This window comes from Sminthopsis crassicaudata, chromosome 1 (assembly GCF_048593235.1).
Source record: "Sminthopsis crassicaudata isolate SCR6 chromosome 1, ASM4859323v1, whole genome shotgun sequence".
Classification (NCBI taxonomy): Eukaryota; Metazoa; Chordata; class Mammalia; order Dasyuromorphia; family Dasyuridae; genus Sminthopsis; species Sminthopsis crassicaudata.
The window spans coordinates 753,705,130-753,725,145 of record NC_133617.1 but is presented as its reverse complement, the minus strand read 5'-3'; the positions used below and the strand labels follow the sequence as shown (position 1 = coordinate 753,725,145).

The 20,016-nt window shown below is 49.9% G+C and overlaps 1 protein-coding gene across 1 annotated transcript in view; it reads left to right on the top strand.

Moving 5' to 3' along the window:
- DLEC1 (DLEC1 cilia and flagella associated protein) overlaps window positions 1-20,016 on the top strand; it is a 63,913-nt gene that overhangs the window by 3,652 nt on the left and 40,245 nt on the right. The window contains exons 4-15 of the mRNA XM_074284540.1: window positions 1,241-1,351; window positions 3,304-3,491; window positions 3,765-3,985; window positions 4,686-4,767; window positions 6,100-6,187; window positions 7,102-7,275; window positions 9,271-9,407; window positions 9,603-9,695; window positions 11,660-11,750; window positions 16,562-16,724; window positions 17,409-17,601; window positions 18,155-18,213. Of these exons, the coding sequence (XP_074140641.1) occupies window positions 1,241-1,351; window positions 3,304-3,491; window positions 3,765-3,985; window positions 4,686-4,767; window positions 6,100-6,187; window positions 7,102-7,275; window positions 9,271-9,407; window positions 9,603-9,695; window positions 11,660-11,750; window positions 16,562-16,724; window positions 17,409-17,601; window positions 18,155-18,213 (1,600 nt within the window). The remainder of the gene's footprint in view (window positions 1-1,240; window positions 1,352-3,303; window positions 3,492-3,764; window positions 3,986-4,685; window positions 4,768-6,099; window positions 6,188-7,101; window positions 7,276-9,270; window positions 9,408-9,602; window positions 9,696-11,659; window positions 11,751-16,561; window positions 16,725-17,408; window positions 17,602-18,154; window positions 18,214-20,016) is intronic.

Sequence of the window (20,016 nt, the reverse complement as noted above, 5' to 3'; positions counted from 1 at the left end):
GAGAGGAGTAGCATCAGCCCCTCCCAGGGGGCTTGTGAGGATCAAGTAATTACAAAGTGCTTAGCACAGGGCACTGGGCTACAGAAAGGTTCATTCATCTCTCTCTGAGCACAGGAGGGGGCACCTGGAGACTCTGATTCTCACCCCTGGCTCGGGTTCTAGCCTGTTAGGATCTCGGCCCCCAGCGTCCCCACCTGGGCTGTGCTCGCGGTGCCTTGATGTCCACGCTGTCCCTGCCTGGCGTGGCAGAACCCGGGGCGGCAGCACCGCTGGAGGCCGGCCGGCTCCGTTCCCCACCTGCGCCCCTCGTTCTGCAGCCACTTCCCTTTGGTGGCTGGCCAGAGGACGCTGCCCCGCCCCGCCTCCCACAGAGCCTCTGGCTGGAGCCCCAGCGTCTTCTGAGGAGGCTGCTTAGGCCTTGTAGAGCGCCATGGGAGCTTGCTGAGAAGCAGGGAGGTGGTTGATGGATAGGAGAGCTGGAAGGGCTCCAGCCGCAGTTGCGTGGTTCAGGAGAGCTGTGCTGACCCCTGACCTCCCGGCCCAGGGCAGCGGCAGTGCCGATAGGAAGGAGCCTCACGGAGTCCCCGGGACCGACCCCCCTCCTTTCTTTCCTGGCCTTGTAAACAGCGGGAGGCCCCCTGATTGCATCCGGGGCCGTGTCCAAGGTCCCACCCGCCTGACGGGCTCTTCCTGTCCAGAGCCTGCGCATTGAGTGGCCCCTCTTCATCTCACCCCCACCCCCAGGCCTGACCTTCCTGCGCCTTCTCATCAGATCAGGCCGGCGGGATGTAAATCTGTTTTCATGGGGAGGTTTGTTCCTCCTGCTAGACTGGAAGCTTCTCGAGGGGAGGGGTGGCTGCCTCCTTTTCCTGCTTCCCCCCGTAGGGCTTACATGACAATCGGTCAGCATTGATTAAGCACCTACTGGGTGCCAGATATTATGTAAGTGTTGAGGGTACAAAGAAAGGCAAAAGCCAGACTGTGCCCTGAAGGAGCCACCGGTCAAAGGCGGGGACGAGACATGAACCGTACGGACGGACCGTGCGGGATTGGCAGGACGTGTGGGCAGGGGTCCGGGGAGGCCCCAAGGTGAAGGAAGCGAGACAAGGACAGAGCCACAGGGGAGGGGCAGCAAGGAATCTGAAAGTTCTTAATGCGTTCCACAGCTTTCTGTTCAGCCTCTGCCCAGCTTTGGCTCGGGTGGGCAACTATTAACTGTCTGCTGCTTCCTTTAATCCAGTGAAATCTGCCTTCAGATGGTGTGTGGACAACGAGCTCCTCAAGAAGAACAACCTGATTTGTCCCGAGGATTACATCCATGACCCTCTGCCTTTATCCCATGCGCCCAAAGGTAAGGATTGTCTCCTTTCTAAGGGGTCTTCTCGCCAAACACCAGGCTGCACAGCCCCAGCTGCAGCGCGGGGAGGAGCCGTGTGGCTCGGGCTCCTCCGCTCTTGGCCCGGCACATGCCCCTCACCGCCCTTTCAGGCAAGGTTCCTCGCTCCAGGAAGGTGTGTGCTCTGGGGTGGCCAGCAGAGGAGCAGAGTGTGGCGGTGCCCACGGGCTCCCGGGGCCACTGCAGAACCAAGGAATCGTTCAGTCTGTCAGCCACCATTGTGTGGGCTGGGGATTTTAAGGAAAAGAAAGAGTCCTTGGCTTCTCTGTCCAGTCCGTCCTCGGCTCAGGTCCCCCTCTCCTTCCCCAAATCCTCGGTACTCTGCCTCTCTGACGGGCATTGGCGCTTTGTCTTAGGTGAGGCCGGGACAACAGGAACGTGGTCTTAGAGGCCGAGGGGGAATCAGGGAGAGCTCAGGAGAGAACACGGTTCTAGCACAGGGAGGGGGGATCCCAGCAGAGGAGATCCTTCAGCACAGGGGCCAGGGCAGGCCTTGGGACTGGCTTGAGGGAAGCCTTTGATCTGGAGTCAGAGGCATCACGAAGGGGGCTTGCCAGGGCCACTGATGGTCTTCATTTGCTTCGAGAGGCTGGCACTCTCCTTGGGTTCCCTTCCCTGAGATCTTCCTCCTCAGAGTCTTGCCAAGGAATCCTCTGGCCTTAACTCTTGGGGTTCCCTTCACTGGTTTCCCCTCCCTGCTCCCTTCTTCCCCCACTTCCCTCCTCTCTTTCTTGCTTCTCTCTGGTGAGTCCTTGTTCTCGTACCTCGGCTTGCCTTCCGTTGCCCGGAGAATGCTTCCAAGCCCCAGCCCCTCTTAGTCCCTGAAGTGGGTCTCCCTTGGGCTCTGGGATGGCCCCGAATCTCAGTCAGGATAGCTAGACAAAGCCATGAACTGGGTGTATCGGGGTCCCCGCAGCCGGAGTTCTTCCTCTGAAAGGAAAGCCGGCTTCTCACTCCTCTCCTCCCTGGGAGCATTGCGCTAGCTGGGCAATTCCCAGGCCTTGGCTGGTGATAGAATGTATCTGGGGGTGGGCATAAAAGGGGGGAAATCCCCCAGCCTTTGGGGCTCTCCTTTTACATTACCGCCTTGGTGGGGGTCCTGCCAAGAGCGAATGGGGTCCCCGCCAGCCTCTCCTCCTTAGAGACAACATAGACAATGCTGAACTCTGAAAGGAAATAGCGCCCCGTTTCCCGGGGATGCCTTTCCTCCTTTGGCCACTTACATGGCATTAATAAAATAAAGGTTTTATTTGTATCTTTTGTTCTTGGATCATGGACATTTCCCATTCTATCCGTGCCCCTTCCCACTGCTGCCTCCCAGAGAGGGTTGTCCCTTATAGTAAGGAATCAAAAGGGGAGAACTTTTCAGCAAAATCAACTTGTATATTAAAAGAAGCGAATATTTATGTAGCCTGTCCCAGTAGCCTCCCACTTCCCAGCAGAGAAAGGTTACATTCATGGAATTTAATCTTTCCCTAAGTTGTATTTGCTACCAGAAACAGCAGCTGGATTTGATTCAGCAGCTCCAGAATAATGCTTTGGCTGTGGATTCCTTTCTGGCTCGTCCCGTGGCCTAGAAACATTGAGCCCCTGGGGGTCTATCCCTTCCAGCGTTCTAGAGGGAGGGAACACATTGTTAAAAGATGCTGAAAAACGAGGCTGGGAATTCTCTGATTCTTCCATCTAAAGCCTTTGCCCACCCAAAGCTTCCTAACCCAGGACTTTGTCCTGTGTGATGGAGAAAACTCCCAGCAGGCCTCTCGTTCTGGATTCATGGAGAATCCCATGGAAGGGACCTCTTCACCTGGACCAACGTGTAATAGCTCTTGGGGGAGGGGGGAGCCAAGGACCCGTGGACTGGCGAATGTCCTTTCCCTTCATGATCATTGCTTTCCTTTGAGCTACAGAAGAAAGTGTCCCGGAGTACTACAAGATGACCTTTAGCTACCAACAGCACATTCTAGAGCCAGAGGAAAATCAGAAACTGGCAGAGATGGTCTACAAGAAGAAGCTTCCGGCCATCTCTTCCGAAGTGTCCTTGTCTACCCTGACAAAATGCTCCACACCAGAAGTGAACCTCCCCACAATAGTCAAGGTGGGCGCTAGAACCCACAATCCCGTGTCTGTAGGGGGTGGGGTGGTGTTGGAACCAGGCAGAAGAGAGAGAGCTTTGAAGGGCACTCCACAGTGCCCCCTTCCCAGGGTTATCTAGAAGGGCGCCAGAAGCCACGATCCCACGCCTGCAGGGGAGGGCTGGAGCTCGGACTGTTTCCTTTTTCTTGTGTGGTCTGAGTCTGGGCCTTCAGCTCCGAGCAGAACCTCTCTGGACGTGATTTGGAAAGGTCTGGTGCTTCTGCTTGTTTCCCAGAAATACCAATCACCAAAGAATAAGATGTGGATGAATCATTTAAACACGACCCAAAGGGTCCAGGAGAGAGAACGTCTCAGAAAGTTTGAGAACCAACATAATTTTCTCAAGAACCCTCGATTTTATCCCCCTAACACTGTGAATGGAGGCAAGTCCCTCATTTTTCCGCTAAAGAAGCCAGAACTGATGGAAGATGAACAGAATATTGATTTCAGTGAGAGGTTTGTCTAGGATGCATGTGAACCCCCAAAACAATAAAGACTTGATAGTTCCTTTTTTTTTTTCCCCAGAGTGTCCTTGCTCTGCTTTGGTGGGGATGGGGTGGGAGGATCTGGGGATGGAGTCTCCAAGTGGAGCCTGTGGAACTACACAGGGAAAAGGGGTGGGGTGCTGCTTCATCTCCATGGGCTCTTTCTTCTTTAGGTCAGCACTGGGATGCAGTTAGATAACGGGGGATCTCTGCTTGTTTCCTTGTGTTCTCAGTGCCCGCTCCTGCCAGTCCCTTAGCAGGACTTTTCATTCTTCTCCCAATTTGACAGTTCCTGGGAAATGAACAGAAATAAACAGAAATGCTGGTTTTCTCCAGACATAATTCCTCCCAGTCGGTCAGTAGTCAGCAAGCACCGATTTGACCCTTACCGTGTGCCAGGCACACAGACAAAAGTACCTCCTGTATGTAACTGGGCAGATGCTCTGCCTTGGGGCAACAAGCACCGATTTGACCCTTACCGTGTGCCAGGCACACAGACAAAAGTACCTCCTGTGTGTAACTCGGCCTTGGGGAGGAAAGCCGTGGCTACGGCTGGCACTGAGGAGCACGGGCCTGGGCCGCCCCCCTGGAGGGCAAACGCCCGCATCCACACACGTGCTCACGCCTCTCTGTGTGGCTCTGACAGGCCTCTCTTTTCTGTTTCCTTCCAGAAATTTTGGTGATACTCCGGTGTTTCTAGCTAAGCCAGCGGTGGTTTTTTTTACTGATTATGTAGTTGGACCAGTTTACGAGGTAGACATTTTGCTTCCTTATTGACTCTTTCTTAACCCTTACTGCTCCCAGTCTTGGCCCAGGCCATTCTGTTGTTTAATCACAGATAGACTGAAGCAGATACGCCCAGGTGCTAAAGAACCATGATTAACCAAAGGGTTTGGAAACCAGAGAACTTTCCCCCCTCGTCCCCCTAGTGGAGCTCGGAAGAGGTGGGAGCAGACAAGAAGAAATGGAGGAAAAGAGTCTCTTGGTGCACTCTTTAGTCTGGAAAAAAGCAGGCCCAGATGGAGGCCCGTCCGAACAGGCGGGCTGGAATGCCGACTTGTTCCTGGATCCCAGAAGACTAGAATCACTTGGGATTCACTTGGGAGCCTGGAATGGATGTAGGCTTAAGAGTAGGAAGCTTTATTTAATACAGTACAGAGTAACAGAATTTAACTTATGACCCCCCAAAACTTGAGAGAACTTAATCAGACATGATTAAGTTCCTGAAGTTTATATAAATTCATAGACTATAGCTCTGCAGTGGTTCATTCAGGCGTTTAGGGATTCATTTGCTTGTTCGTTTACCGCGTGATGATTGGGTATAAGATCCTGAACGCCAAGAGGGAGAACTACAGAGTTATGTGAGAAACAGGCTGTGTGCTCAAGGGACTTGCAAAATCTCGGAAGAGAAGATACAGGGGTGTGTGCTGAGAAAGTGCTCTGAGCAGATCGTGGTGGGAGGGGATCATGGAAAGCTTTGGCCACGATGTCTTGGAGCTGGGTCTGGGCTCGGAGAGATGTGGAATTGGGACAACAAACAAGCATTTGGGGAAATGCCCCCTAGTGTGGCTGGGAGGTGAGGTCAGCAAAGGTCAGTTAAGATTGGGATGGATTGAAGACTTGTGCAGAGCAGTGGCCCTTGAGGACTGTGAGGGGTTTGGGAGATGATGGCCGTCACTGCAGGGTGACACGAAGATGGGCAATCGCCACTCGGACATCACCTGCTGAGCTCCCTGCGTTTCTTCTTGTGAGACATGGGCAGAAGTCCACACAAGCAGTGAAGCAGAATCCTGGGAGGGGAACAGGAGGGGTAGGGAAGGGAGCCACTGTCACGGGGCTTTTCATGGCCCACTACAGAAAGCATTTCTGCTCCCTGGCTCCCGCAGACCTCGGGCAGCTCCTCGAGGGGGGGCGGGCCTACGGGACCAGCAGGAAGCCAGGACTCCTTCCTCGGGCCAGTTAGGGAAAAGGAAGACGGGGAGAGTTTGGTTTCTGAGCTGTGCCCCTGGGCTGTAAATGGCAGGGCCAGATTTTGATTCCGCCCAACCTTTGTTTCCCACCTTGTTCTTGAAATGGCGCATCCAGATTGTGCTCGAGCTGCAGAACATGACATCCACCAGCCGGCACCTGAGAGTCCTCCCTCCTTCCACGCAGTTCTTTTCCCTTGGCTTAGGTAAGTGTGAAGGAGTCCAGTGGCGCTTCAGTCCCAGCTCTGCTTCCTTGTTGGCCAAGACTCCTCTGCTTGGAGAATTCTGGAGCTCCTGCAGCGGTGGGGCGTCCCACGCCGCCCACTCTGGGGGAAACTTTGGCTGCTTCCAGGAGGGAGAGGCCTGTGGCAGTTTGGGGATCTCAGGCGGCCTCGGGCACCCTGGGCTTGGGGCTGGACCCCCAGTACTATCCCACCACTGCTCCATCACTCAGAATGGTGAGAGCAGATGCAAAGGAAGGCCTCTGACATCTGAGCCGAGGCTTGAAACCTCCCTCCCAATGGATCAGAAGCCAGCCAGCTGCGTGTGGGTGCTCTGAGAGGAGGGGGAGGCCTTCCTGGGGAGGAGCACTCCTCCTCCTACTGCTGTCTGCCTTAACTTCCCCCTCGGTCACATGGGCTAGGAGGAGGAGGTGCAGTAAAGCCCTTAGCACAGTGCCTGATGAGCACATAGTAGGTGCTTTGTCAATACTTGCTCCTTGGGGCAGCTAGGGGGCGTGGTGGATTGAGTCCCAGCCCTGAAGTCGGGGAAACTTGAATTCAAATCTGGTCTCAGACACTTAACACTTCCTAGCTGTGTGACCCTGGGCAAGTCACTTAACCCCAATTACCTTAGCAAAAAAAAAAAAAAAAAAAAAACACAAAAAACTTGCTCCTTTTCCCTTTCCCATGGGCAGTGTCGGCTCCCCAATCTCCCCCCGAGCTGTTCCCAGGTGTCTTGGATCAGAAGCCATTTCTTTGGGGGTGCTCAGTTCTCAGGAAGACTCGTGCCCTGCAGTTCTCTGCCCCCTGGGCCTCTGCTGTTCTCAGCAGCCTGATCCCAGGGAGCTGCTACCTCGGGGTGGGGCCTGGGCCCTCCAATGCTTCTCGTTGTCCGACAGGAAAGTTCCCAGGCAAAGGCGGCCTGGTGGCCCCGGGGATGATCTGCCAGTACACAGTCCGCTTCGCGCCCGACAGCCTCGGAGACTTTGATGATTTTATTTTGGTGGAGACTCAGTCGATCCACACGCTTCTGGTCCCCTTACAAGCCAGGAGGTCGCCGCCTATACTGACCTGTTAGTATGGGTTCAGCAGGTGGGGGGTGCGGGGGGTGGGCAGGTGGCGAGCCTCCCAGAGGAGCTCCAGGAGGGGCTCCCTCCAGCAAAGCAGGCCACAAGCAGACAGACAGTGGTGCTCCAGGCCCAGGTTCTGACCCTGCTCTGCCCGGGGAGAACAGAGGACACCAATCAAGGACCTCGGAGGTCCCTGCCAGCTCCAAATCTGTGCTGCTTGCCAAGTCCTAGGGCGCTGTCAGAGGCACATGGAAGGTAAGGGATGTCCCAGCATCCGCCCCACAGGGAAGCATCTTGCCCTGGCACCCGCAGCTGATGTCACTGGTAGACCTGAATCCAGGCCCGATTCTGAGCCCAGCAGTCCGTGCCTTGTGCCCGCGGTGGGTGGTTATTGAACAATAAAGATCTAGGAACAAGGGGCGGGGCTACCCTTGACTGAGGACTCGCTGAACAAATGAGGGCACCGGGAAGTCGGGAACACGGCTGGGTAGCGAAGGTGAAGGATGCAGAGAAACCGGGGGAGGGGACTGGTCAGCCCGACGCAGAGCGAAACAAGCAGAACCAGAGCCTCTGAATCTGGAGGCTTCACATGCACAATTGTGTGTACAGAAACACACGTACACGTACAGAAACACGGCCATGAATGAATGACTGCCTCTATTATATACCTAATACACACACTCTCACACACTCACACTCACATTTACACACTCGTATCTCCATGGGAAAATGTAGAAGAGCACGAGGGATAAGATCTAATTGTTGGATAAGCAAAAAGCTGGATTGTTTCTCTTTGGGTCGGGTGAGAAGGGATGGAAGTGGGGGTGAAATCACTGGGTTGCAAAGACAAGGGGAAGCAAGAAAATGCATTAAGAAGACATGCAGAGACTGGGGATTTCTCTCTTTTCCACGTGCCGTGGGAGAATCTCTTCCCGGCCCGGCCTTACTGCCCACGCTGCTCAGATCTGGCCTACTTCCTCCATGGCAGATGCCGGGGGTTGGCTTTTTGATCCATCCATCCCTTGGTTTGGCACCCGCTTTAATAGTTTCCCGATTCTCTTACTTGGGGCACTTGAGGAGGATTGCCACTCTCCCTGACCCAGGTTAGCCAGCATTCACAATTCATTCTGAGTAAGCCACAAAAGAACGAAGTTCCTTGTGCATAATTAAGAGTCTGCTCACGCTCCTCCCCCGTGAAGCTCCCCCCTGTGAGGTTCTGGCTGTAACTTGGAGCTGTCCGGGAGGCTGTCCCCGAACCTCCTCCACAGCTTGTTTTATCATCACTTATTTGACTTTGACTTTGACACTTATTCGGTAGCTTGCATTGCAGACACGTAGTAAATAGATTACAGGGACTTTTCTTGCTGGACTTTGTCACTTTAATCTGTTCTGGAATCCTTGACTCTGAAAAGAGGTCGTCCCCTATCCTCCCGGTCCTTCAGCATGTAGCCCACCCAGTCTTAATTCAAAAGAAGAGAAGTCTGGTCCTTATCTGAGGGTCACATTAGCTAAGTTCCTACATTTCTGGAGCAGAAGCTGAGGAGAGGCCCTGCTCATAAGAGGAGACGCCTCCTGGGGAGTTGCCCTGAACCTTGGAATGGTGGCCTGGGGACCAGTTCCCTCAGGCCTTTAATTGGGTGTCAGGACTTTGGGGTTCTCGATTCTCGTCCATCAGGGACATAAGGAAGTGCGCCCTCCTCAGGAAGGCCTCCTAGCCTTGGAGACTGACTGGGGGCGGCTGATATGGCGGCCCAAGGCTGGGGACTCCAGGCGAGTTTTGTTATGTCATGGCAGATCTGCAGCAAACGGGAGCCTGGCCCACAGTCTTGGCGGCAGCTCCCTCCCTGCTTCTGTAACCTTTAACCATCCGTACTCCCAGGGTTCCCTTTCTTCTTTGGAACTGCTGATCCCAGACTCAGCCTCTTAATTTGCCATATTGACTCCCCAGGGGCAGCTCCCATGACGCTTGTTGTCTGTCTTGTTTTGTGATTGTCGCAGTGGGTCCAGTCTTAAACTGTGGTTACTGCCTTGTTGGCGGAATAAAAATGACCGGGTTCGTCTGCAAGAACGTGGGACTGAGCGTGGGCAAGTTCTGCATCATGCCGAAGTCGAGCTGGCCACCTCCCAGTTTCAGGGTGAGGCTCCCCCCACGCCGTCCTTGGGACAGAGGGGACGTGCATGGGGCTCAGGCAGCTCCGACGGAGCTTGTAAAACCTCTGCCTTTCACCCACGGTCCAAGAAGAGGAACCTTGTGGCAACAAGTGGGATTTGGGAGAGGAGGAGGAGGACCAAGCCTGTCCCTGTCCTTATCTCATTTCTGTATCCCTCAGGCCGTCGCCACCATTGGCTTTGTGGAGCAACCCCCATTTGGGATTCTGCCTGCCGTGTTCGAGCTCTTCCCAGGACAGGCCGTCTTGTTGGAGGTGGGTAGGGAGTCACGGTTGGGTTGGACTTTGTACAGGACGACGGCTGGTCGTGTTTGACTATTGTTTGACTGTTCTTTGACCAGAGCCCTGCTGACCCACCACTCATTCCTTTCTCGGCTGTCAAATCGCAGATATTAGTGAACCTCACGGGAGCGTTCACTGTCATTTATTGCACAAAGAAATTCCATCAAGCAATTGAGCCTTTGAAATGATTCCTCTGGGGGAAATGTAATCTGCTTGATTATTATTATTTCTGCCAAATGTATTTTTTTTCTGGATTACTGTTAAGACACTGTGCATTCTAGGCTTCAAGTAAGCACACGAAGCCCTTCCTGATTGCTCTAGATGCTGGTGCCTTCCCTCCTAAACTGCCTCAAATACATTTTGGGGGTCCTTGTCTCCCCAGTTCCAAATGCCTTCTCCTCTTGGAGAACTTTCCACTCTCCCTCTACCTCGGAAGTACCTAGAATCTCGTGAAGGGCAGGGGACTGCCTTTTACCTTTCTTTGTATCTCCAGTACACAGTAGGTGCTTAATCAGTGCTTATTTACTGGTTACATTCAACCCCTCAGAGCTTATCCTTGACCATAGTTTTGTTTTTCCTCTATTTAAATATCTTCAGAATCTCTTTGCCTCTAGTCTTGCCTTCTCATGTCTCGATCCAGTGTTTTTTGACTTGGTTATCCCACCATCACTCCCAGATAAGAATATGTGAAGCTTGTGATGTCTCCCCATTCCTGCACCCCAAACTAGGAGATAGCTTAGTATGGAAGAAGAAATGGTTGAATTCCCAGGCAAAGGAACTGGGTTCAAATCTTAGCTCTGCTATGTATGGTGTGTCTGGGTTTGAGCAGATCACCTCATTCTGGGGGCTCTGAAAATGAGGAAGCTGATGAGACCATTTCTGAGGCTCCTCCCATTCCAAATCTCGGCACATTTTGTGGTCTTTCTGGGAGTTTGCTTTCACTGAGATGTGGGGTGAGTGGGCTCCAGGCGTCCAGCCTCCCCTGCTAGTCATAAACATCCTCCTTCCCATATCACACTCCTCCTCCAGAGATCCTCCCTTTCCAGAGAGTGTTAGTGATGATGGATGGGAAAGAGGCACGAGTGGAGGGGCCGCTTCAACGCCCATTCTGTGATTTCCCCGGCTCTGACTTTTCATTGCGACAGCCTCCTTGCGGGAGACTCTGGCCCTGGGAGTGGTTTGGGGCTGCTCTGAGTCGGCTTTCCTCCATCATCATCAGGTTCCTCCAGGAGCGGAGCTCCCTTTGGGCATCACACTTGTGTGCCTGCCCTGCTAGGACTCCACTTCCTTTCCCAGAAGACTTCCCCCTGCCCAGGGTAGCATTTCCTCTTTGAGCTTCAAGGGGCCCCCACTTGTGTCCTGGGGCTCAGGGAACAAGTGTATTAGTTCATTTCCATCTCACCCCAGTTTCTGAGCTCAGTGACATCTGCACTGGAGAACCCGGCACTCGGCTCCATTCAGAAAACTCTGATGGACGGGGCTGCCCGGGGAAGGGGGCCCTCATACCTGTCTCCTTGGTTCTTGTGTCTCCAGCACCTAGCACAGTGTCTGACACAGACCAGAAGCTTCATAAATGACCACTGATCCAGACTGATTCCCACCTGGGAGTCTCAGATACTGGCCAGTAATTGAAGAGCCTCAGTTTCCTTACCTGTGAAATGGGAATCGCCACTAGTTGTAGTAGTTATATCAGGAGTGATGTTGAGGAAAGTGCTGTAGAAACAAGGGTTGTTCCTCCTCCTCCAGGAAGGAAAGAACCTTCCCTGAGAATGGCTGCCCAGGGCCATCTCTACTTCACTGGGGAACAAGATGGGTTTTGAGGTGTGTTCATACGCTCTTACACCAGAACCATGTTCTCCATTCCCCAGAATCACAGGTCATTCGTTAGGCAGAAGGTTGGGGTGATGTCACGTCTGGTCACATGCTCTCTGTTTCAGGTGTTGTTTCTTCCAACTTCCTTGGAAACTGTGGAAAAGCCTTTCATCATCGTGTGTGACAACTGTCAGATCAGAGAAATCATCATTTCAGGTTTGCTTGCCACTGACCCAGGCCTGAGTCTCAGGGAATTCCATCCTGGCCCTGTAGCCACATTCCTTTTTGGGCTGGGAAAGCCTCCTTCTTCTTGGGCTTAAATAGTTGAGTTTGTAAACCTCCTAAAGTTTAGCACTTCTACTTCTCTCTCTCAAATTTGTCACTGAGGGAAATGGGAAGTTTTAGCTGGACCTCACAGGAAACCAGGGAAGTCAGTAGTCAGAGCAGAAGAGGAGAATGTTCCAGGCCTGAGAGACAGCCAGAGAAAAGGAATGTCTTTTTCATGGAAGACACAAGGCCGGTGTCACTGCCCAAGGAGTATGTGCTGGTGGTGAGGGGGAAGGATACTGGAAAGGAAGGAGGGAGCAGGTTATGAAAACTTTTGAGTAACAACCATAGAGTTTTGTATTTTGATCCTGGAGATTATAAAATGATATGGTCAGACTTTTGCTTTAGGAAGATAATTTTGACAGTTGGACATAGAATAGACTGGAGGGTGGGATTGGAGGAAGACAGATACCCTCTCTCCCTGCCCCAAGCAGGCTATTGCAATAGTTGGGCTGTGAGGTGATGAGGGTGTTTGGCGCTGATCTGGAGGAGGGAAGGATATTATTTGAGAGATGCCACAGAGGTGAAATCAACCAAAAGCACTACCACAGAGATGAAATTGACAAGAGATGCCACAAAAGTGAAATCGAGCAGAAGCACCATTACATAGATGAAATTGACCAGAGATGCCACAGAGGTGACATCAGCCAAAAGCACTACTACAGAGATGAAATTGATCAGAGATGCCACAGAGGTGAAATCAGCCAGAGGCTCTGTTACAGAGATGAAATTGACCAGAGATGCTGCAAGAGTGAAATCAACCAGAGACACTACCTAGGTGAAATGGACCAGAAATGCTGCAGAGGTGAAATCCATGAGAATTGTTACAAAGGTACTTTGTGTAGGCCTTGGCACCATCTTGGATATAAGGAGGTGAGAGAGTCTAGCGTCTAGGATGATTTCTAGGTTGCAAGCCTGGGAGGATGAGGGTGCTCTCCACAGTAATAGGGATGAGAGGAGGGGGAAGAGTTTGGAGGAAAGATAATGAGTCCTGTTTTGGGCATATTGAATTCAAGATGGGTGACTAATTGGAGATATCTGAAAGACTGATGGAGATAAGATACAAGATTGAAGGTCAGCTGAGATTGGGATAGAAAAAGGTCGATTTGAGACTCATTATCCTTCTCCTGATGACTAGTGTTCAGAGAGGGAACAGGAGAATGAGGTGGGGGTGGGGAGCAGGGGAGGTGTCCTGAAAACCTAGAGAGAGTAGCAAAGAGAGGGGAGGACAGCCACAAAGGATCCGTGATAACATTATGGGGACTCCTGTATGGGAACTCCCTTCACCATGCAGAGGGCAGCCTGCTTTTGACTTAGGAGTCGAGTTTTAGGGAGTTGCCTGAAGTGCCCGTCCTCACTTGGGTCATCCCGGCAGCTCTTCCCTCTTCTGTACAAGTTCTAAGCTTGGAGGACAGTCTGGGTGCCCGGCAGCAGTGATGATGGAGCATTCACATTTTCCTCTTTTACACTGAAATCTGGATTCTCTTTGTTCATGACCCTTACATCATGCTGATGTGGTACAGCTTCCGGAAAGATGTAGCAGGAACCCTGAGGCCGCCTGGCCTTGGGAGTGATGTAGTTAGAAACGATATATTTCTTCCCAGAGGTTATCCTGCTCCAGTTTATTCTATATGACCAAGATGCTGTGGCTACAAATATCGCTGGCTGTCAGGTAACAGCCTGTTGGTTAATTATAACAGAGTTTCTGAGACTAATAAACAACAATAATGAGGTGCTTCTCTAGACCACTGCTCAACTCCTCCTCTAAGCCATACAGTTAGTATATCAGCCACATAAAGCACCTAGTTTTCCCAACTTTTTCCTATGAATTTACTTTCTTGCTCTTGCTTTTTGCTAACTGCTTTTAAAACTTAGCCTACTTTAATTAGTATTGCAATTATAATAAACTTTGCCCCTTGACTTGAAGATGGGTCCAAGACTTGTAACACTGATCTGGAAGCCCAAGCTTTTGGGGTCTCCTTTGAATCTCAACAGTGTCACTATTTTAAGCCTTTCTTGAGTGACACATTTTTCTCCCTCTTGGCATTTAAATACCAATTTTAAGCATCAGGTGCCCGTCAGAGTGTCTGGGGCCTGATGAGCCCTTAATAAACGGTCCTACACTCAGATCATTTCTTCCATCCCAGGATTCTGTCTTAATTTATGGTATATTATGTACTATACATTTGACCCTTACCCAAATTTGTTTCTTTCCTATTTAATGATATTTTATTTTTTCTAATTATATAAAAAGATAATTTTCAATATTTATTTTTATAAGATTTTAAGTTCCAAATTTCTCTCTCTCCCTCTTTTCTCTCCACCTTTCCCAAGACAGAAGGCAGTCTGATACAGGTTATATATGTACAGTCATTTTAAACTTATTTCCATGTTAGTCATGTTGTGAAAGAAAAATCAAAACTAAAGGGAAAAACCATGAGGAGGAAAACATTAAAATAGTATGCTTCCATCTGCATTCAGTCTCCACAGTTTTTTCTCTGAATGTGGATAGCATTTTCTATCACAAGTCTATTGAAATTGTGTTTAATTGCTGTATTGCTGAAAAGAGCTAAGTCTATCATAATTTGTACTATTTGGACTAGCTCTCTGGAGGATCTGGGTACCAGCCTGAATCCTTGGTCTTAGAAGAGGAGTGATGAGGCGAGACTCACATGGATGGCTAAACATAGAGTTTAACTTATTTCAAGCTCTCTCAAAATACCTTAGTACAATTACATCACTACATCATACTGAGCATGTGCTAACTATAAACTCTGCTGTTATTATGTAAATGCCCCTACTGCAAATATCTCTGCTTCAAGTAGGTTGTCACACAACCCCTGACTTCTCAGGAAGGCTGAGATTCCCCCAAGGGGAGATGAGAACTGATCCAGACATTTCAGCTGGTTCCCTCTGGGATGAAAGATCTTATACCTCACTGAGAGTTCCCCCACTGACTGTGGCCCTCTACAATAATTGATTATCATACAGTGCTGCTGTTACTATGTACAATGTTGTTCTGTTTCAGCTCACTTTGCTCCACATTAGTTCATGTAACTCGTTCCAGGTTTTTCTGAGATCACCCTGCTTATCACTTATTATAGCACAATAGTATTTCATTACATTCATATTCCACAGCTTATTTAGTCATTCCCCAATTGTTGGGTATCCACTCAATTTCCAATTTCTTGCCTTCGTAAAAAGAGCTGCTACAGACAGTTTTGCACGTGTGTCCTTTTCCCTGTTATGACCTCTTTAGGATACAGATCCATTAAAGACATGATTTTTTCCTATTATCTTAGCCAATCTGATAGGTGTGAGGTGTTACTTAGGAGAATTAAGGTGGAATTTAGTGTGTGTTATTCCCTCTTTGAGCCAAATCTGATAAGAATAAGGGTCTAACCGTGCATCCTCCTCTTTTCATCTTCTGTAATAGGTCTTTTTGCCTCTTCATGTGATGTTATTTACTCTATTCCTCCTCTGTTTTTCCTTTTCTCCCAGCACAATCATTTTTCTACCCCCTTTTTTATATATCATCATATTAAAGTCAACTTAGACCTACACGCTCTATGTATATTCCTTCTAACCTCCCTAATAGACTTCTCAATGGTTATAAGTATCAACTTCCCATGTAGGGATGTAAACTATTTAACCTTTAGATAACATTTTTTCCTTTCCTCTGTACCTTTTTGTGCTTGCATTTGGAGATTGAACTTTTTGTTCAACTCTGGTCTTTTCATCAGAAATAATTGAAAATTCTCTATTTCACCAAATATCCATTTTTTTTTCTTTTTCTGAGGCTGGGGTTAAGTGACTTGCCCAGGGTCACACAGCTAGGAAGTGTTAAGTGTCTGAGACCAGATTTGAACTCGGGTCCTCCTGAATTCAGGGCTGGTGCTCTATCCACTGCACCACCTAGCTGCCCCATCAAATATCCATCTTTTCCCCTGAAACGTTTTCTTGGGTAGTTGATTGTTGGTTGTAATTCAAAATCCTTTGCCTTCCAAAATATCATATTCCAGGCCCTCCAGTCCTTTAATATAGAAACTGCTAAATGCTGGGTAATCCTGACTGTGGCTCCTTGATATTTAAATTGTTTCTTTCTGGCTACTTGTATTTTCTCCCTGACTGATAATTTTGGAATTTAGCTATAATACTCCATGGGGTTTTCATTATGGAGTCTCTTTCAGGAAGTCATGGGTAGATTCTTTCAATGGTTATTTTACCCTCTGGTTCTAGGAAATCAGGGCAGTTTTCTTTAATTTCTTGAAAGATTCTGTCTTTTTTTTTTTTTTTTTTTGGTCATAGCTTTCAGGTAGTCCAGTTAATCTTAAATTTTTTCTCCTGGATCTATATTCAAGATTGGTTGTTTTTCCAACAAGGTTATTTTACATTTTCTTTCATTTTCTTTCTTTTTTTTTCTTTTGTTTCTTGGTACAATCATTTTCTTAGCATGAAACTATAGTATAGTGTTTTGGGGTTTTGTGTGTTTTGTTTGTTTGTTTTTTGGATCTACCTACACATGCTTCAGTTTTGAGCAGTACTGAGGAAGTTTTCTATCCTAGCCAGATGACTACCCCATGAGGAGATGTTACAGACTGACAGTGAGTGAGCCCCCCCCTTCCCTGTGGGGCGCCCTTCTCTAGCTGAATGAGTGTTATGAAGCATTTGTCTTTGTCATCCTGAGCCTGTTTTCTCAGGAACTGGCCAGCTGGTTGCCCTGGAACTTCTCTATGTGTCTGGGGAAGCAAGCTACCCCGAGCCAGGGGAGTTCACAGATCTGACTGCTCAGCACTTCATACGCTTTGAGTCCCAAAACATCCAGACCACAACCTCAAAGCACCTCATTATAAGAAATGCAACGTAAGTGACCCTGGCCAGTCTTGGTTCTTGGTGGTGGTCCCGGTGGATTGTGGGAGTGTATGGAAGGTTCCATTGCTAGAGCTTGCCAGGAGGGTTTTCCCAAGAAGTGAGGTTAGCTATGGGAGGAGAGGGAAAAGCAAGCAGCTGGAGTTGGAGAAAGAATGACCAGGTCAGGAGCTGTGGTTCTGAGGACGCCTGGCTCTGATGTTTGCCAGTGTTGGAGGAGATGGACTTACATAATGAGATAAGAGATGTAATTGCTGAAGCCTGAACTTTGGAAGTCATGGCTTAGAATCCGCTCCCTATGTTTTGCTACGCACAAGATACCCTGGGGACCTTCAGCAGGCTTTTTAGCACCAGAAGGGTGGGGCAAAGACCTCCAAAGATGCATTTAGAGTGGGTTTCTGGCCTCACGGTAGGTGGGCTACCTCAGTGGGATTGCATCACCTCAGCCTCTTGTTCAACAGTAAAAATTGGAGATCCAGCCCCAAGTTCCCCCACAAGGGAGAGAATCAGGGGATAGCGATGTCCTCGTCCTCCAGGCCACTCTCCCTAGGCGCCTGCTCCCCCAGGGTGCCCGCTCTCAGAGGAGACTTGGCCAGGGCAAGGGCAAAAGCCGTGGGCCCTTTCTTGACTTGACTCTGCAGAGGAGCAGAGGGTTCATAAGGTCTTTCCCCGCTGCAGGCATGTGGCCCTGCCCTTTCACTGGCAGATTATGAAGCCCAACTTGTTGCCATTGATGCCAGGGGAGACCTGGAGCTCTCAGGACATCAAGTGCTACCTCGACTCAGAGACCGCCTTCCACATCAGCCCCAGCAAGGGCTGCCTTCAGCCTCACTCGGATCACGAGTTCATCCTGAGCTTTTCTCCTGAGCAGGTCAGAGGGAGGCCGGGGTTTCTTCAGGACTTGCTGGGTGGAGCCGACCCTGACATTTTGTCTGATGAGATTGAGGGAGGGGCCACGTGGGGTCCGAGGGAAGGGAAGTGGGCCCACAAGTCAGGCGCAGAGAAGGGGCAGCCTCTGTCCTGGGACTCGGCCACTGTTCACGGCCACAGGGCACCTTCCGAGGTCTTCTCTGCTTCTCTCCCCTGAGAATGGCTGAGCTTGTGTTTTAGAAGCAGAAGATAGAGATCTTTGTAGAGGATTTTGACTGTCTGGGACTTCATTATTTCTAATAATATTACTTCTAATGGTCTGTGTACCATTGTTTGGTTACGAGACTTTGACATATTCATTATGATTTTGTTTGATTCTCACAAGAAGTAGGGAAATGGCCGTTGTGTTTTTCTGGGCTTCCTCCATCTCCTCCTCTGTCAGACAAGAGGCTTGCACTTAGTGGCCCCCAGGATACTCCCTGGGGTGAGGGCCACCAGAGGAGGGAGGAGCTCTCCCACAGGGAGAGGAAAGGGGCTCACCTTTTGTCTTCCAGCTGAAAGATTACCACAGCGTGGTCCAGATTGTGCTGGAGGAGATCCCAGACCCCAGCTGGTGAGTGGAGAGCGTCCCTCGCCCCTGTGGGGGCTTCCTGTGACTTCCCTCTTCCTTAGTGAGTGTAGGGGCCTGGAAAGCAACATCTGCCTATTTTAGCGACTGGGGAGAGGGCTGCTGAACCTCATGCCCTGCCAGCTTCCATGAACTGCTGGCCCAGGGCTCTGCCCAGGGCCGGACTCAGAGGCTTCATACCCTTTCTTCTGACTGGATGTAGAGGACACCAGATTCTCTGCCTCTTCTGGGCACATCACGCTCCCCACAGTGGGACACGAGACTTTGGCCAAGTCACTTAGACAGAGGCAGCAGCAGCACTGGTGGGCGAGTGGGCATGGGGTCTCATCTTTTGATACAGAAGGGGTGCAAGTTTGGAGGGGGTCAGTCCTGGTCTGGGTGCTCCTGCTAAATTGTGCCCGACTCCTCATCCTCCCATCCCAAGAGTACGCCATCGCCACGGCCAGGAGCCATTCCCCCTCCTTCCCAGGTGGATGGAGCTCTGAAAAGGGGCTTTGTGAGGGTGAGGCAATAGGGGTGAAGAGAAGCTTGGGGTGCCCTGCATGGTACAGAGATGAGGAGGAATGGGGATGGGCCGGGGGGGGGGCCTGTGGACAGGAGGGAGAAGTTGGTCTTTAGGAGGAGCAATTTGTCTCAGTGTGACTCAAAGCCCACCCCACTTGGGGAATCTACAGTGAGGTGCCTTGGCCGAGCCTGGGCTGGCTCCCAGTGGGTTCTCTCTATCTCAGGACCCGCAGTTCTCTCTTTGCTGACTGGCACCTCTTGCTCATCCCTAAGCTGGCCAGCCGCACCAGAAGGATTAGGGTTCCCCAGGAGTGGCTAGTCCCCTGCCGCCTCCCCTGGTCTGGCTCACCCAGCCTTCCCGAGGGGTGAACAGTGGCCAAATGGCATGGACACCCCTGAAAGTGGGGTCCCCAAAGGAAAGTCCCAGGCCCAAAGGGTCCTATCTTCAATGGCAAAGTCTCAGTAGTCGTGGCGTAGCTGTGTCCCGCCATCCAGTTCTGATGATTTCTCTCATGGTGTTTGATATAACAAATATAATTAATATAACATAATAAATATAACAAATTAAATATGCTATAATATAATTAAAATATAATATAATAAATATAATATTAAACGATTTTGCACTAAAAGTTTACCAAGCTTTGAATGCCTGCATGCATAGACACACAAATCACTCAAGAGCCTTCTCCTTCCTCTTCTTCCACAGTCTAAACTCATTCGGGTGTAAAAATCAAACATTAGATATCAAGAACGTATCTGTAATCTGGAACTCCACTTAGATAATGAATAAATGACCAGTCAAAAACAAAACCCAGAAAACACTGGCTAGTTACTGCAAATCTCCAGACATCTGTTTCTTAAAGTATTCGATGTTAATCCCTGAAGCAAAATTAAATCCCTAAGGATGGGAATCTGCAAAATTAAGTTGGTTCAAAATGAAACATGACATATGCTATTCCAGATACAACTTAATAATGTTCATAATCATAAATCACTCCTGTATTATGAACAACTTTGTAAATTCTCCTCCCTCCTTGGTAAAGAAGTGTATGCCGTGGAAGAGAGGATTCCATTTTCTCAATAAACCAATTCAGAAGGTTTTTTTTCCCAGTGTAGATAAGAGTTTATGACCTTACCCAAGCTGATGGTCCCAAGAAACTTGGCAAGTTTACAACATGAGATTTTTACAAGATTTCTCTCCCTCTTTTTGTTTTTCAAAGGTTAAACAATGACTATTCTTCCCTTTAAAAATACCAATTAAATACCTGATAGTTTTAACAT